At 39.9% G+C, this 19,558-nt stretch overlaps 1 protein-coding gene across 1 annotated transcript in view; it reads left to right on the plus strand.

The window, feature by feature from the left end:
* ADAM32 (ADAM metallopeptidase domain 32) overlaps positions 1-19,558 on the plus strand; it is a 112,675-nt gene that overhangs the window by 72,288 nt on the left and 20,829 nt on the right. The window contains exon 13 of the mRNA XM_066237503.1: positions 1,419-1,614. Within this exon, the coding sequence (XP_066093600.1) occupies positions 1,419-1,614 (196 nt within the window). The remainder of the gene's footprint in view (positions 1-1,418; positions 1,615-19,558) is intronic.

Raw genomic sequence — 19,558 nt, forward strand, 5'->3', positions numbered from 1 at the left:
TTTTAATGCTATTATTTTTCCTAACTTGGTACTGTTTTTTTTTATTAAAATATTTATTTTTATTTTAGTGAGAGATGGGAAGGCGGAGACAGACTCCTGCATGCACTCCCAGCAAGTTCACTAGGGGGGATGTTATGCCCATCTGGAGCTCTTGCTTTGTTGCTACCGGAGCTATTTTTTAGCGCCTGAGGCGGAGGTTGTGGAGCTATCCTCAGCACCCAGGGCCCACTTGCTCCAATCGAGCCATGGCTGCAGGAGAGGGAGAGAGAGAGAGAGAGAGAGAGAGAGAGAGAGAGAGAGAAGGAGAAAAGCGCAGTGGGAGTGTGTGGAGAAGGAAGAAGCAGATGGGCGCTTCTCCTGTGTGCCCTGACTGGGAATAGAACCTGGGACATCCACACACCAGGCCGGTGCTCTACCACTGAGCTAACAGGCCAGGCCAATGCTGTTGTTTTTAAGCCTTGATTGAGACCTACTATAGAATTCTTCAATATATAAAATCTCCATGAAAAGGGATCACTTTTATTCACTTTATTCAACATTTAAATTTTACAAATAAAAATGTTACTGGTTTTGCTAGGTGTCTGTAGGTATGTAATTGAAAGACACAGAGTTTCCCATACATGTATAAATAATGATAGTCACAAAATTAAAACTACAGTCTTATTTTTACAAAGGTCATTTGTCTTAATGGTCATATTTTAGGCTATATGGTAAAGATGTTTACTCTGTCCCCTGTCTTCCTTTTTAGTTCTTTGAATATATTTTTAACAAATTTATCATATGAGAATCCCTCTATTGAACTAACAACCATGAGTTCTATGTTCTTGGCTGTCCTTCACTGACACAGTTTTTTATTTTTATCTAGAATCTTATTGTGTGTTTACATACTTACCTCTGATCTTTTTGTTGTGAACTGGAAACCATCAATTAAGAAGTCTGAGATAGACGCCGATTTAAGATTTTTAGAATTCTATATGTAAAAGTATTATTTAACTGTAGGATAATTCAGGAGAAAGATTGTAATTCTAGATATTCCATCTTTATAAACTATGGTTGGAATAAGTATCTTTTATATGGAAGTTGTCTAATTAACACTAATTTCATTCAAAAGGAATAATTATCACAAGCTAAAAGTGATTTTTCTTCCCTTGTGCTGACACCCAAAGGAAACCTTGACTGTCATCACAGCATATTGGTGTTATACTTTTCCTTGTGTGTACATTTTATCTCCTGTTTTAGTTAAAAACATTCATATTTTTCCATATAATTAGCACAATACTTCTTAGAGAAGATATTAAGAGACATTAGTGAATAAATAGATCATCAACCTATAAATGAAATAGCACAATTTTGAAATAAATATTAACATAACAATCTTATGTGTTATGCTTTATTTTTCATATTTGAATTTCTACTAGTTTCAAAGTGCAGGTAAAGCATGTAGGCCTGCTGTGCATTCTGAGTGTGACATTTCTGAAGTGTGTAACGGAAGCTCAGCAGCTTGTGATCCTGATATAACTATACTCAATGGACGTACGTGTAATGGAAGATACATTTGTTATAATGGAGACTGCCATGATCTTAATGAACGCTGTAAAATTATATTTGGACAAGGTAATGTTGTTTTGTAACATCTACATAATTGGTCTCAATATTTTATTAACATTAATAAAACAATGGACAATTATAGATGTAATTTATATTCCATGTACTTACATTTAAATTTTTTATTCTGTTTTACATCTATGTTTTTATTTTTCAAACTATTTTTCCCTCAGGCCTGACTTCACTTATCTTTTTAAAATATTTTTTATTGAGTTTTTTTTGGTGGCATTGGTTAATAAAATTATACAGTTATCAGGTGTACAATTCAATAATACATCATCTGTATACTGCACTGTGTTCACCATCCCAAGTCAAGTCTCCATCACCATCTATCTCCCCTGTCCCCTCCTCCACCTTTCCTCACCCCTCTTTCTCTCCTGCAATCCCCACACTGTAGTCTGTTACTATAAGATTTTCTTCTTTTTATTAAGGTATACTGTAATTGACAACTAAAATGTATACAGTATATTTATGGTATATGACTTGATATTTTGTTAGTCATCTACATTGTGAAATAATTTCCACAATTAAGCTACTTAATATCAATATATCCATTACATATATATGCATAATATGGGCCTTATTAAATATATATTTATATTATAATCATATATAATATAATATATAACTGTTATATATAATACATAATATAATGTATAATTTGTTCATATTATAGTATAATACATATATGTTAATGTATATATAATATATAATTATATAATATACATCATGCAGTACATTATATATTTATATATTATTATTTATTTATGTAAATTTATATGTATATATAAATGAGTTTGTTGGATCATAAGATAGTTTATTTTTAAGTTTTACGGAGTCTGTATGTTGTTTTGCATAATAGCTGTATCAGTTTCATTCTCATTAACAGTGTATAAAAGTTCTTTCTGTCCATATCCTTGCTAATACTTACCTTTTGTCTTTATTTTTTCTTTTTTTTTCTGAAGTTGGAAACGGGGAGGCAGTCAGACAGACTCCTGCTTGCGCCTGACTGGGATCCACCCAGCATGCCCACCAGGGGGCGATGCTCTGCCCATCTGGGGCGTTGTTCTGTTGCAACCAGAGCCATTCCAGCACCTGAGGTGGAGGCCTTGGAGCCACCCTCAGTGCCCGGGCCAACTTTGCTCCAATGGAACCTTGGCTGCGGGAGGGGAAGAGAGAGACAGAGAGGAAGGAGAGAGGGAAGGGTGAATAAGCAGATGAGTGCTCTTCTCTGTGCCCTGGTCAGGAATCGAATCTGGGACTTCCATATGCCAGGCCGACATTCTACCACTGAGCCAACTGGCTAGGGCTCTTTGCCCAATTTTAACTTGGATTGTTTATCTTTCTGATGTTGAGTTGCATAAGTTCTTTATTTATTTTGAAAATTAACCCCTTACAAATGTATCATTGATAAATATATTTTTCCATTCAGTGGATTGATTTCCTTCCTTCCTTCTTTCCTTCCTTCCTTCCTTCCTTCCTTCCTTCCTTCCTTCCTTCCTTCCTTCCTTCCTTCCTTCCTTCCTTCCTTCTCCTGTCCTTCTCCTTCATCTCATTTTTTGCTGTGCATAACCTTTTCATTTTGATGTGGTTCCATTTGTTTATTTTTTCCTTCATTTGCCTTGCCTGCATTTTCCCTTTTGTAACAAAAATATTGCTCTGAGAGACATCTGAGATTTTAGTGACTGTGTTTTCTTCTAGGATTTTTTGGTTTTGTGATTTATTTAACTTTTTAATTCATTTTGAGTATATTCTTCTGTATGGTTTAAGTTGATGGTCTAGTTTCATTTTTTCATGTATCTTCCAATTTTCCCAGCACCATTTGAAGGGACTATCTTTACACTACTGTATGTTCTTGCCTCGTTAGTCAAATATTACTTGATTATAAGAGCATGGGGTTTATTTCTGGGTTCTCTATTTTGTTTTATTGATCTATATGCTGGTTCTTGTGCCAATGCCATGCTGTTTTCAGTACTATGTCCTTGTCATATAGTTTAATATTGGATAGTGTGATACCTCCAACTTTGTTTTTCCTTTCTTTCTCAAGATTGCTGAGGTCATTTGGGGTTTTATGTTGTTCCATATAAATTTTTGAAATATTTGTTCTAGATCTGTGAGATAAGCCATTGTATTTTTTTAATTTAAAAAAAATTTTCAAGTGAGCGGAGGGTAGACAGTGAGACAGACTCCTCCTGCATGTGTTCTGGCTGGGATCCACCTGGCAACCCCTGTCTGGAACTGATGCTCAAATCAGCTATGCTGTCCTCAGTGCTTAAAACTAATGCTTGGAACAAAAAGCTATCCTCAGCACCTGGGGCCAATGCTTGAACTAATTAAGCCACTGGCTGTGAGAGAGAAAGAGAGAGAAAAGGGGGAGAGAAAGGAGGAGAGAAGCAGATGGTCACTTCTCATGTGTGCCCTCACCAGGGATTGAACCTGGGATATCCTTACACCAGGCTGACACTCTATCCACTAAGTCAACTGGCCAGGACCTATTTTTTAATTTTTAAAAAATGTTTAATTTATTGATTTTTAAAGAGAGTGGAAGGGAGAGAGAAGCAGGAACATTGATCTATTTCTGTATGTGCCCTGACGTGGGATGGTACCAGTAACCTCTGCACTTCAGGACAATGTTCTAACCAACTGAACTATCAGGTCAGGGCAGCCATTAGTATTTTAAAAGGAATTGTGTTGGCCTGACCAGGCAGTGGTGCAATGGATAGAGTGTCAGACTGGGATGCAGAAGATATAGGTTAGAAACCCCGAGATCGCGGGCTTGAGCGTGGGCTCACCTGCTTGAGCGCAGGCTCACTGGCTTGAGTGTGGGATCATAGACATGACCTCATGGTTGCTAGCTTGAACCCAAAGGTTGCTGACTTGAAGCCCAAGTCACTGGCTTGAGTCCAAGGTCACTGACTTCAGCAAGGGGTCATTGCTCTGCTGGAGCCCCCCAGTTAAGGAACACATGAGAAAGTAACCAATAAACAACTAAGATGCCACAATGAGGAATTGATGCTTCTCATCTCTCTCCCTTCCAACCTGTCTGTCCCTCTTTCCCTCCCTAAAAGCAATTATTTGGAATCTTTAGGGTTAGGGGATCTGGGAGTGTGCAGATACTCTAGTACTTTCAGCCTTTTGTATAGTGCATTTTCACCAATGAAATAAAAGTTGTTTTTGCATCACATTGTATAATCAAACAACTTTTTTTCACTTGTCATTTGCTTTTCTGATGTTCTTGTTTAATAAAAAAAGTCAAAGGCTTCTTTTTTATTGCTTCATATTCATTTCGAAAATTCTTAATTTTTGTAAGCAGTATAGTATCATGTTATCTGGAAATAATGCCAGTTTTACATTTTTTCTTTCCAATTTGAAAGCCTTTTATTTATCTGTTTTTGACTGAATGCTGTGGCTAGGACTTCCAGCACTATGTTGAATGAAAGTGTTAATGTGGATGTACATCCTTGTCTTATTCCTGCTCTTAAGAAAAATGCTTTTAACTTTTACTTGTTGAGTATAGTATTAACTGTGGGTTTGTCATATATGTGCATTGTTCTGTTGAGATATAATCCTTTTATTCCCACTTTTCTCAGTTTTTTATCATCAGTGGTGTTCTAGGTTTTGTCAAATTCTCTTTCTGTATCTAATGATAAGATAATCATTTTTATTTTTTGTTTGTGGTGTATCACATAAATTGATTTGGGGATATTGAACCCACTTTGCATTTCAGGAATAAATTCCCTGTGATCACAGTGTATGTTCATTTTAATATATTGCTGAATTTGGTTTGCTAATTGCCGCGGACCAGCGCAGCTCCAAATAACGGTGCGGAATTAAGGAAACACACTTTGTCAGAACAAAACCGATGGGACCGGGAGGACTCCTCAAACTGCCTGGCAGCATCTGAGTGCCTCACAGCCCCAGTTCGCTTTATTATATGGACCTATGCAAATCAAGGACCCTGATACAAAGTTGCACATCAAAGGCTAAGACAGGAACTCTCCCAAGGCAAAAACAGGATACATTAGTGAAATTTACAAACATCTGAAACAAACAGAGTCAGAGGAAGGGTATGTATATCGCTTCCTGCAACCCAAGGAAGGAAGTGGAGTGGGTGCAAACACTCAGCATCAAAGCCAAATATGGAGATGGAGGGGGGAGAACTTAGCCTTTTGCTAAGCCTTGAATCTATAATGGCTTCCTGCCATTCACGGTCCACAACATATCCCCCTTTTCTTTTTAATTTGTGTGCTGAGATTTGCACTCATCTGATTTTCTAATTTGGAGGCAGATGGAAAAAATACAAAACAAACACAAAATTAGTATAGCCAATGCTAACAGATACCCAAAACAAGTATACCAATACATCACAGTGATCAAAGCCTTTAAGCAAACTCTTTAAGCTAACACAACAAGAATCTATAAAAGAGTAATGTCCTTAAAGTGTTCACCAAGTCCAAGTTGGCACCAACACCATTCCAAATCTCTGCAAATGCAACCCAACCCCAGTTCAGTCCATCAAAAACTGTCACAGGAGCAGGAGTCCAGGAAAAGTCCACTTTCAGGAGAAGTCCTCATGGCACTGAAATTGCCGTCACACTTCCACACTCTGTAGTTAGCATCAAAGTCCCAATGACCGCTGCTTCCCAGCTGGCAATGACCCAGGTAGACTGGAAAAGCCATCTGTAGCACGCATGAAGACGGAGCTTCCGTTTTCTTTAAACTGGAAAGATGAACCCAGGGATCCTATACTGGAGCTTTACAGCCATGGAGTGGTGAGGAGAACCTTGGGATACACTAAGCTGGGTGGCAGAGGTAAATTTGTAAGTTGGCAAAAAAAGGAAAAAAGGAGCTCTGTATTAGGAGTAGGTCCTAGCCTAAAATATGAGTGGGGCATTGAGGCAGGAGGAATAAAGGAAAGACTATATATTAATCAAAGCAGCAGAAAACAGGACTATCAATACCCACAACAGAGATCTTCGAGGGAAGAATAAAAAACCTGAATATTCAGGCAAGACCTAGTTAAATGGCCCTTGTGTAAAGGAGACCAGTCTACCGGCTACTTGGAAGAAATACCCCAGGCTCATTCACAGTGTCGTAGAAGGGGCCGATGGCCCTGGGCACCTTTTAGCCTTCAGTGGCAAATCCCAGTATTCTGGGCAAGGTTAGGTCACAGGTGGCTGGAGCAGGGCTGGAAGAGACTGAACCCTCCCTTAGAGGAGTGAGGGGGAAGCCTACCTTCCAGTGTGTCCCTTCTTCCTCACAGCAAAGGCATGTAAGCCTGGCAGGCTTTGGCTTAAATGACCATCCTTTCCACTATTGAAGCAGGGCCCTGATGAAGTTCCAGTTGGAGCGTTGGAGCCTCTGAGGGCGTATGCCAAGAGCTAGTATTTTACCTGATCTCCTTTGGGCTTTTTTGGCCTCTTGGTACCTTAAAAGCCATGCTCAGAAGATCTCGCTGAGGGGCTTGAGGGTCCCTATCTGCCTATATATCTGGAGCTATTCAGAAAAGAACAAAACAGTGTTATTAGCTGGAATCAAATAAAAATAAAAAAAGGGTAGTAGTTTGCAGGACAAAAATTTTTTGGCATCTCTTGTACATCAGCATTCAAAAGAAACTGTTTGAAGTAAAAGGCATGACAGGGTAGACCTGCAGGAGCTCCAGGACATGACTCCCCCCCCCTTTCTTTTTATATTATTTACAATTGAATCACACTTTACAATATTTTGACTTCTATTGCAAGAAATTCTTGACTTTGTTAACTTTTAACAAAAATAGAGTAAAAGTAAAAGCACCTCCAAACAACATTCCCACACTTATCAAAACACCCCCTTAATATTAATTAACAGGCACCTTAAAGAGTACATATCAAAACTGAAAAATCCCATTGTGATCTTCATTATTCTTCTACAGCAAAAAAAAATCTTTACACCTTTATTATGTAAATCTATGCTGCTTCAAGCCTTTCACTTGCGGCCTGGAGCAGCCTGGCCAAACCAGCAAGTCTTTTGGATCCAAAATGAGCCAGCTCTACTTATTCCAAACAAAATCATATCCATGTAGGTAAATGAAATTATTCCCGTTTTGTTTTCAATACTACAGGCGGCACTTCCAAAACTATTATCATCATTACTTTTCATGTACGGACTTAATTCAGGCCTTATAAACAAAAACACTTAGACATTAAACAAAGACTTCACATACAATCACACATATCAAGAGTAAAACCCGGGGTTTTAGAGATTAAACTATGGTCTGCTTGATCTTAAGTAGGGCTATCTTAATAGGAGCGTAATAAGGATATATACTAAACAGAGATCTCTCTCAAAAAATCTCAAGACGGCCGTATGAGATTTCTATTCAGCAATACCCAAATCAGGCCCCCATTTCGCCCTCTTTTCAAGCAATGGAGCAGGAAAATAAAATGATCTAAAACATTTAAAAAAATTAGATAATAATTGAGAAAGGGAAGAGAGCATAGTAAGTCTTATGCAACTGCTCTTGTAAAGTGAGACTCTCATCTAGAATCATGGTGTCTCACCAGTCGTTCAGGGATCCACCAAGGAGCTTCAGCAGACCTAGGAAAAACACACACATATCCTCGGCCCCATAAGAGAACAGGGTCTGGCCCTTGCCAGATTCCTATGAGTGAGTCCCTCCATCGCACTTCAGGGAAGGCTTTCCTTGCAGGGTTCCAGAGTCTCTCTGCTGCTGAATGACCCTGTACATCAGTATTCAAAAAATTTAAAGTGAAAAGAGCATGACAAAGAAGATTTGCAGGAATTTGAGGGTATAATTCCCCTTTTTAAATTTTTTTCAATTGGTTTTTAAGTGTTTGATGTGCATGCTCTACAATGCCTTGACCCTGGGGATTGTAAGGAATTCCTATCCTTAGGTCAAGTCCAAAAGTCTGACAAAATGTAGTAAATGCTTTTCCTACATATGCAGGAGCGTTGTCAGTTTTAATCAGTTTAGGAAGTCCAATAATAGAAAATGCATACAAGCAATGAGCTATAACATGTTTAGCAGCCTCTCCTGTTCTGGCAGAGGCTACTATAAATCCAGAATAAGTATCTACTGTAACGTGGACAAAGGATTGTTTGCCAAATGAAGGTATATGAGTAACATCCATTTGCCAAAGTTGTCCCGGTAGGAGTCCTCGAGGGTTAATTCCAAACGAAGGGACAGATTGTAATATAGGGCACCTTGGACAAGATTTAACAATCTGCCATGCTGCTTCCTGAGAAAGTTGAAACTGTTTACGCAGGGCTGCAGCGTTCTGGTGATGGATAGTATGAGACTGAATTGCTTGATCTGTCATGGTTGCTCCAATAATTTTCTTTTGGGTAGCTTGATCAACAAGGGCATTCCCTTGCGCTAAAGCTCCAGGGAGCATGGAGTGAGCTCGAATATGTCCTATAAAACACGGAGCTGTATGTTGACGTACAAGTCTTTGAAGTAGGAGGAACTGCTGAAATAGTTCCTCATCAGCAGTTGTCCCTAAGACAGCAGTCTCTATAGTGGAAACAACCATGAGTAAATATCTGCTGTCTGTATATAAATTAAAGGAGGAGTATGGCAAATGCTGAAAAGCCATGATAATGGCATGTAATTCTACTCTTTGGGCTGATTTTAAGGTGACTGTTTCAGTATAAAGCTGTCCATTGATTATTAAGCCTGCTATTCCTGAGCTGGATCCGTCAGTAAAGATTATAGGTGCTTCAGGAATGGGCTCATTAACAATTGTCTTAGGAAATATAAAGGTAGTAATTAATGAAAATTGAACTATTTTATCAGCTGGGTAGTGAGAATCAATTTGGCCTGTAAAATTTGCAAAAGCGATTTGCCATTTTGTGGAAGTTTCCCAGAGCCATTGTTGTTGATCCTTTGAAAAAGGAACAACAACAGTCTGTGGCTCAAAACCTATAAGCTGCAAGAGTCGCCTACGCCCCTTGATAATCAAGGAGGCAACAAGATAAAAATATGGAGATAAAACTTTCTTAGGAGTAACAGCTAAATGAATCCATTCAATAGGACCTGAAGCTTGCCACAATAGTCCTGTTGGAGTGTAACTTGAGGGACATATTAGTAGGGCAATTGATTCCTCAGGATTTATGCGTTTTAGTTGTGCTTGCTGCAAGGCCTTTTCTACAAGCTTTAAAGCTTGTTGTCCCGCAGGTGTAAGTAGCCGAGGAGAAGCTGGTTCAGCTGAGCCTCTAAGAATATCAAAAAGTGGCTTCAGTTCTCCAGTAGTTAATTTCAAGGAAGGTCTAAGCCAATTAATGTCTCCTAACAGTTTCTGGAAATCGTTTAAAGTTTGCAAATGATCTGTCCTGATTTCTATTTTCTGTGGGCGAATTTGTTGTCCCTCAATAATTTGTCCTAAATAAGAAAAAGGTAAAGATTGCTGTACCTTTTCAGGAGCTATATAAAGTCCTGATTTTTTCAGAGAATATTCTAGTTGTTGCAAAATGGTCAACACAGTGTCTTTATCTGGATGAGCAATAAGAATATCATCCATATAATGAATTATGTATGCCTTAGGGTGTTGCCTTCATACTGGAGAGATGGCTTGAGCAACATATTTTTGGCACAAGGTAGGACTATTAGCCATACCTTGAGGCAAAACTCTCCACTGGTATCGCTCCATGGGAGCCTGAAAATTAAGTGAAGGAACACTGAATGCAAAACGCTTGCAATCATGAGGGCTTAAAGGAATAGTAAAAAAGCAATCCTTCAAATCAACAACTACAAGGTGATAGTTCCATGGAATGGCAATAGGAGAAGGAAGTCCTAGCTGGAGAGGACCCATAATTTCCATAGTCTTATTTATTGCTCTCAAATCTTGTAATAGCCTCCAGTTTCCTGATTTCTTTTTAATGACAAATATAGGCATATTCCATGGACTATTAGATGGTTCAATGTGCCCAAGCTGTAGCTGTTCCTGTACCAATTGAGCAGCTGCCCTAAGTTTCTCCTAAGAAAGGGGCCATTGGTCTACCCATACAGGATTATCTGATTTCCAAGTAATTGGGTCTGCACAGTGCATTATTGGGGTATCAGGAGCTTCCAAGGCCCCTATGCTAAATTTTGATATCCTAATCCATGCCTTCTGGTATTGGGTGCCACTTCTATGGGGGTGAGAATTCCTCGCTCTTCTTTCCCTAGACCCTTAGTGGGCAAAAATCCCTGATCAAGCATTTGAGTGCTAACTAAACTATTAGGACTGAAAAGCAATGCCCCCATATTTTTCAAAACATCTCTACCCCACAAATTAACTGGCAATCCAGGAAGCACATAAGGCTGAAAAAATCCAGAATGACCTTCTTTATCTTCCCATTGTAAAAAACTAGAACTTTGTTGAGGGGATTTACTCTGCCCCATACCTTGTAATTCTGTGGCTGCTGCATGAGTGGGCCAGGAAGGAGGCCAATGTAGCTCAGCAATAACAGATATATCAGCCCCAGTATCTAAAAGCCCTTTAAATTTACGCCCTTGTATTGTTAGTTCCATTTCAGGGCGTTCCTGACCTATTTTTTGAATCCAATAGGCAGTATCAGTGGAACCAAATCTTTGATTCTCTCAGGGTCCCTTTAGCGGGGTTTGGCCTTGTCTTAAAAGAGGTAAAAGGATTAATTGAGCAATTTTCATATCAGGGGAGATAGTGACTATATTCCTCAAAGTGTGAGCCATTACTTTAATTTCCCCTGCATAATCAGAGTCTATCACTCCAGGAAGAACAAAGAATTCCCTCATAGTTAAACTACTTTTGCTTAACAAAATTCCTACTGTGTTACTGGGAAGTGGCCCAAAAATTCCAGTGGGTATGGCTTGAGGTCCCATCTCTGGAGTCAATACGAATTGGGAGGTGGGACTGAGGTCCAGTCCTGTACTGCCTGTTGTTGCCTGGGATAGTTGGGCAATGTTTGGCCTGCTGGAATCTGAATTTGCTGAGGAAACACTGACATTGCCCCTATTGTTTGATGGGGCCGGGGAGGGCCCCATTGTCCGTTTCCCTGCCCTGCGGTAGTACATTTAGGCCTCCCCTTATTCTTCCAATGTTTCCCTTGTCTACAAAGTGGGCAGAGGTCTGGAGCCTTAAGGGCTGGCTGTCCTTGAGGGAGAGGCCAAGACCAATATCTGGGGAAAGCAGGGCAATTTTTAGCAAAATACCCCGAACCCCCACATTGAAAACAGTTTCCACGGGCAAAAGTACTTCCCTGACCTTCCTTCCTTTGCTTGTTCTGTCCTTTATCAAAGTTTTGTCCTGGAAATCTTGCCTTATTACCTGTGGTAAAGGCAAGACCTTGCATGTATGAAGGCCCAACATCGGCTCAAATTCTAATATAATCCTCTATATCTTCCTTCTTGCGGTGAGGCCGAAGTGCAGCCTGACAAGCAGAATTAGCATTTTCATAGGCTAGTTGTTTTATTAAAACCTTTCCCACATTTTTATCCCCTACTATTCTTTCAACTGCTTGAGTTAGCCGTGAGACAAAGTCTTGAAATCGCTCGTCTGCACCCTGCCTAATTTTACCAAATTCTTCTGGTTTGGTCCCTGGAATAGGCAGGCATTTCCATGCCTGTGTGGCTAGCTGATTAATTATATCATAAATAGCTGGTCGATACTCTAATTGAGTTGCCATATGGGCATACTGTCCTTCTCCAGTTAACATATCTACAGTAACAGCAACCTCCTCTTGCTGATTTTTCTCATCCAGCTCTATAGCCTTTTCATGAAAGTTTGACTTCCACAACAAATAATCACCCCCAGAGAGACAAGCACGAGCAATCGCCTTCCAGTCATTTGGGGGAAGAGCCTTTGCACTAATGGTATCTAATAAACCAAGTGTAAAAGGGGCAGTAGGCCCATACTGAGCACAAGCAAGTTTAAGCTCTTTCAGAGTTTTAAAAGGTACAGGTTCATGTTCTCGCACTAGTCTCCCTGTATCATCCTGTCTTTCCACAATAGGAAAACAGGCAAAGCCATCTATTGTTTCCCTTATATTTCGAGCCTGGTCTATAGATTGTTGGAGAGGAGATTTCCCAGATTTTGAGCTATAGATTATGGAATCGGCCTGATAAGGGAACGGAGGAGCAGAGGGTTGAATGTAGGAAGGAGCTGAGGGCAGCGGAGGCCCCGCGGCTAAGGCAGCCATAGCCACGGATTTTTCATCCCCCCTGTCATCCTCAGACTTCAAGTTATCCTCATATTCACATCCCTCTGTTTCCGGCTTACCCTGATACTCTTCAGACAATGATTTGTCTTCATATGGAAACATTTTTACAAAAAGGTCCTTTATTTTTGACCCTATCTGTCCCATATTCTTTTACTCCCAACTACACTTTCCCCAAAAACTTTCTTTACTCACTGTGCGCACTTCACTTTGGGGAGTTCCGTCACCTTCCTTCAGTTTTAGTTTCCTCGTACTCAAGTCCCTGTTCGGGCGCCACTTGCCGTGGACCAGCGCAGCTCCAAATAACGGTGCGGAATTAAGGAAACACACTTTGTTAGAACAAAACCGATGGGACCGGGAGGACTCCTCAAACTGCCTGGCAGCATCTGAGTGCCTCACAGCCCCAGTTCGCTTTATTATATGGACCTATGCAAATCAAGGACCCTGATACAAAGTTGCACATCAAAGGCTAAGACAAGAACTCTCCCAAGGCAAAAACAGGATACATTAGTGAAATTTACAAACATCTGAAACAAACAGAGTCAGAGGAAGGGTATGTATATCGCTTCCTGCAACCCAAGGAAGGAAGTGGAGTGGGTGCAAACACTCAGCATCAAAGCCAAATATGGAGATGGAGGGGGGAGAACTTAGCCTTTTGCTAAGCCTTGAATCTATAATGGCTTCCTGCCATTCATGGTCCAAAACAGCTAATTTTTTGTTGAAGATTTTTACATTGTTATTTATCAGGAAGATTGAACTATAATTTTATTTTTATTTTTTGATGTGTTGTCTGGTTATTGGGATTAGGATATTGGTGGCCTCATAACATGAGTTTGGAAGCCTTCCTTCCATTTGAATTTATTTGAATAGTTGGAGAATGATAGGTGTTAATTCTTCTTTGAATATTTGATGAAGTTTACTTGTAAAGCCTTCTGGTTTAGAACTTTTTGTGTGTGTGTTTTTAGAGTTTTTGATTACTGACTTGATTTCATTGGTAGTAATTGGTCTGGTCAGATTTTCTGTTTCTTCTTGATTCAGTCTTGGAAGATTGTATGTTTCTAAGAATTTATACATTTCTTCTAGATTGTGGAGACCATGGCACTCTGAAGAAAGTATATCATATCTAAGGAGGGCAGATAAATCTCAGTTTTATTGGAATTATGAAACCTGAGTGTGAAGATATTTGTGTTGCATGTAAAGCTCACTAAAGTTCTTTCCACATTTGAGGTGGCTCTCAGTAATCAGATAAACAAGATGATATGTCCTGTGGATGTTAGTCAGCCTCTTTCTCCTGGTACCTAGTGTGTTCATGGTGAAACCATGTACAGAGGTTTTATGTGTGCAGTATTGGAGACAATGATCGGACTCAAAAAAATATAAACTTATCAAGATAATCTGGCTAGCCTTGGCTGGATTGCTCAGTGGATAAAGCATTATCCTGGAGCACTGAGGTCGCAGGTTGTACCCATCAGGGCATGTACGAGAAATAATCAGTGAATGCATAACTAAATGGAGCAACTAAGTTGAACAATGAGTTAATGCTTTCTGTCACACTCTTTCTCTCTTTTCTATCTCTCTTTTCTCTCTCCCTTTCTCTCTCTCTCTCTTTCTCTGACTCTCTCAAATCAATGGAAATATATATATATATATGATCTAGCTACCTCTGTTGCTAAGTTAAAAACCTATCAACAGCAACAGGGCAAAATTTAGCTTTTTTTTTTCTCTTAGATTCTCAGTAATATTTATTGAGTCATTAACATTATGATAATTGGCAACCAATATTAATTTTAAAAGGTGTTCACATCTTTATTTTTTAATAACAGATTTTTTGAGATATAATTCACATACCATAATATTTGCCCCTTTGCAGAGTTGTACGGACATAAACACTTTTTTAAAAATTAAAGTTATTGAAGTGAATTGGTTAATAAAATTATAGATTTTAAGTGTACATTTATGTGATACATCATCTGTATATTGCATTTTGAACCCACCACCTACAGTCAAATCTTCATCCATCATTCTATATTTGACACCAAATTACCTTTCACTAACCCTCTACCCTTTCCTTCTGGTAACCACCATACTGTTGTCCATGTTTATGAGGTTTTGTTTGTTTGTTTTGCTTGTTTGATCATTTGCTGCTTTCAGTATTATATCCCACATATGAGTGAAATCATATGATTCTTCACTTTTTCCGTCTGACTTATTCTGCTTAACATGATACTAGAGCACAATACCCTAACAGATTGGCTAGCCACAGTCCATGTTAATGACATTAAATTTTTCCCAACAAGGGCAGCACTTTCTCTTCAATAGAATGTAATCTCTTTAAGCAATGTTTTATAGTTTATAGGGAACGTGTGTTTCATATCTTTATTTTATATTATTTCTAACAGTGTTTTGGTTTTGGTGCTACAAAAACAATTGTTTTTATGAAACTTGGGTTTCAAGTTGTTTGTTGCTAGAGTGTAGGAATACAATTGACTTTTGTATATTGATCTGTTATTTATGACCAGATGTAGTGAGATATAATTATGTTTTTTAAGTGTAAAGAAGTCTTATTCTAATTGGTCATCAGAAAATATGGAACTGTACTATGATGTACGTATGCAATGGTTAAATAAAAATACTATAAGAATTTAGAGTGAGAGGGGGCAAGATGGCGATGGAGTAGGTTGACGTACCAACTTCCACCTCCCAGAACCATAGTGGATTACAACTTAATTTTAAGAACCAAAGTTTGGAAAAACAAACTTTGGACTAAACTAAGAGGATTCTTTAACCAAGGATCACTGAAGAAGCCACACTGACACTGGTTGGAAAAACGGAAATGCAGAGAGGGCTACTCAGCTCCCAGGAGCAGACAGCAGCCCAGAGGGAATTGCGCAGTGGGAAGTGAGTTTAGTGGAGAGGGGTGGGTCCTGGACCCCAGGAACAAACCCCAGTCTGCAGCTCCAGAGCCTAGAAGAGGCGTATGAACAGTATTTAGCTGCAAAACAAGCCAAGATACTGTTTGTGAGAAAGAGACAGATTTCTCAGACCCAGGACTCTTCTTAAAGGGAACAACCAGAAAACCCCTTTCACAACCACTCACCTGGGGCTCCAGGGCACAGGAAGAGAGGAGAGGACTGGAGTAGCAGGAAGAGAGTGTAATCTAGGAGGCACAGGGAGAAACACTTTGAGGGACAGCCACCCTAACCCCTGGGCTGAGTCACTCCCCAAATCTAAAGTGAATATTTTTCCTGGAACCAGCAATACAGCAAAGGGAAGCGGGTCACCAGCCAAATAGAAGTTCTGCTGCTGCACTCAGAGCAGAGTCACTTAGAAGAAGGGAGCCATCAGGGATGCAGTATTGAGTGTTAAGGTCTGAGCTGCATTACACACACACACACACTACTGAGTGCTCACTGGAAGTGGGTGGCAGCAGGATGTGGAAGTGTGGTCCCACCAGCGGGGATGGAAGCCAGGGGCTGGCCATGGCTATGGCCCTGGTATGAGCGCAGCTTTGCCCATGGGGGCAGAAGCCAGGGCTGCTGCAAATGAGGCCCTGTGCAAGCTCAGTCCCGCCTGGTGGGGGTGGAAGCTGCAGTGATGGTAAGGGCATATGAAAGTGGTCTGACCCATGGCTGTGGGCCAGGTGAGAGAGAGCGGTCCCACCTGCAGTCTTGCCCTCAGGGGCAAGGCAAAAGCTAGTGAACCGGCTGAGACCTGCAGCTGAGCACAGGAGTGCAGCCCAGCCCACAAGGCCAAGGCTTGTGGCTCCAGCATGAGAATGCAGTTCCACTCGTGGGGGCAGGTCAAAGGCTGAGGCAGGCCAAGGCTTGTAGTCTGGACACAGGAGAACAGTCCTGCCCATGGGGTGGGGCAAAGGCTGGGCTGAACAGGGCTTGCAGCCCAGGCACATGAGCACAGTCCCGCTTTCAGGGGAGGTATGGAGGCCGGGCTGGCCATAGCTTGCAACCCAGGCATGCAAACACAGTCCTGCCCACGGAGGAGAGGCAGAAACTATAGCAACAGCTGCAGCGGGCTGGTGCCAGCAATGCCTGTGCCCAAAAGCCCAAGGTGGCAGCAGAGGGGGTGGCAGGCCTGCAAACAGACTACACCTAGGGCACACAGATGCCACACACATCGGACTACTGTGATCACATATTCTTATATACAGACAAAATGGGAAGGCAGAGAAATGCAACCCAAATGAATCAAGAGAAATCCCCAGGAAAAGACTTGAATGAGTTGGAAATAACCAAATTATTGGATGCAGAGTTTAAAATAATGATTGTTCAGATGCTCAAAGATCTTAGAGCAACAATGGATGGACATAACAAGCATCTAAATAAAGAGATAGCATGTATAAAAAAGAACATTGAAATAATAAAAAAGAATCAGTCAGAAATGACAAATACAATATCAGAAATGAAGACCACACTGGAAGGAATTAAAAGCAGGATGAATGAAGCAGAGGATCAAATTAGCGACTTAGAGGACAAGATAAACGAAAGCACAGGGGCAGAGCAACAAAAAGAAAAGAGGACCAAAAAGTCTGAGGGAACTCTAAGAGAGCTCTGTGACAACATGAAGAGAGATAGCAGCTGCATCATTGGGGTTCCTGAAGGAGAAGAGAAAGAACAAGGGATAGAGAATCTGATTGAAGAAATCATAGCTGAAAACTTTTGTAAATTGATGAAAGAAAAAGTCACACAAGTTAGAGAAGCACAGAGAGTTCCATTAAGGATGAACTCCAAAAGGCCAACACCAAGACACATCATAATTAAATTACAAAAATTAAGAGATAAAGAAAGGATACTAAAAGCTATAAGAGAAAAGCAGTCTATTACCTACAGAAGAGCCCCCACAAGGATGACATCTGACTTCTCAACAGAAATGATAAAGGCCAAAAGGGAATGGCAAGAAATATTCAAAGTAATGCAAAACAAGAGCCTACAACCAAGACTTCTCTATTCAGCAAGGCTATCATTTAAAATTGAAGGAGAAATAAAAAGCTTCCTAAACAAAAAAAGCTCAAGAAATTTATTACAACCAAACCAATGCTATAAGAAATGTTAAGGGGCCTGCTGTAAACAGAACAAAGGGAGGGGGAAATCTAGCAAAAGAGGAATACAGGTTAAAAGAATAAAATGGAAATAAACAGCTACATACAGTGATACTTTGAGATATGAGCAGACCAACATATGAATTTTCTAAGATACAAGCTGTGACTCGGTCCATATTTTTGTTCGAGATCTGAGCGAAATTCTGAGATATGAGTTGTGATTCAGGAAGCTGCCACTAGTTGGCGCATTGGTGCATGGTTACAGTATCAGCAGCACAACACCAGCATCTTGTTCTTTCTCACATGTTACCTGCTGAATCAAGTCGAATCCCATGCACTATACTCATTCTTGCATCATTCTTGCATTTTTTACTAACTTTTTTTGTGTGCTATCATGGGGCTGAAGAACGTAAGTGTAAAGGACACTGGTGAGAAGAAGAAGAGAATGATGTTGATAGAAGTAAAGCAAGAAATTATAGAAAAACATGAGCGTGGTGTACGAGTGATTGAACTGGCAAGGCTGTACAACTGCAATACATCTACAATTTGTACCATCCTTAAACAAAAGGATGCCATCAAAAGTGCAAATCCAGCAAAAGGAACTACAATTCTGTCCCAATTAAGGACAAATATATATGAAGAAATGGAGAAGCTTCTGCTGGTGTGGGTGAAAGAGAAAGTGCTGACAGGAGATACAGTGACGGAGACTGTAATATGCAAAAAGGCACATATTATTTATGGCGATTTGAAGAATAAAGAACCATCTACCTCAAAAGAGACAGCAGAAGATACGTTTAAGGCAAGTCATGAGTGATTTGAAAATTTCAAGAAGAGATCTGGCATCCACTCGGTGGTGAGGCATGGGGAAGCTGCAAGTGCTGACGTTAAGGCAGCTGAGGAGTACATTGCACGTTTTGCTGCACTTATCGCAAAGGAAGGCTACATCTCCCAACAAGTGTTCAACTGTGATGAAACAGAATTGTTTTGGAAAAAAATGCCCTGGAGGACTTTCATCACCACAGAGGAGAAGAAGCTGCCAGGCTATAAACCCATGAAGGACCGTTTGACCCTTGCATTGTGTGCAAATGCTAGCGGTGACTATAAAGTAAACCCACTGCTAGTGTATCATTCTGAAAATCCTTAAGCCTTTAAGACACAAGATTCTTAAAGAAAAACTGCAGGTTATATGGCTCACCAATGCTAGGGCATGGGTTACACTGCAGTCTTATTTTCTTATCCATGCAGCTACCCTATGTCTTTTGATTGGAGCATTTAATCCATTTACATTTAAAGTTATTACTGATACAGTGGTACCTTGAGATATGAGTTTAATTTGTTCTGTAACTGAGCTCATAAGTCAGTCAACTCGTATATTAAATAAACTTCTCCTATTTAAAATAACTGAAATAGATTTAATCTATTCCAGCCCTGTGAAACATCCCCAAACCATCCTAAATTATGAAAAATGACATGTTTTTAATTAAGAAGCACACATGTATACTTTACCAATGCATAACAAAATGTATAAAATAAAAGAAAAAAGTATTATTTAGTACTGTATTCTTACTTTGGAGACAGACAGGTGCAGCTAACAGAGGTGAATGATGGAGGAGGAGGGAAGGAGGAAGAGATGCAGACATTGTAGACATGTAAATTAAAATTGCACTTTCTTAACACTAAATGAAACTAAAACTGCATTTTCTTTACTTTAAACAAAACTGAAAC

The sequence above is a fragment of the Saccopteryx bilineata genome, chromosome 6 (genome assembly GCF_036850765.1).
Source record: "Saccopteryx bilineata isolate mSacBil1 chromosome 6, mSacBil1_pri_phased_curated, whole genome shotgun sequence".
NCBI classification, from domain to species: Eukaryota; Metazoa; Chordata; class Mammalia; order Chiroptera; family Emballonuridae; genus Saccopteryx; species Saccopteryx bilineata.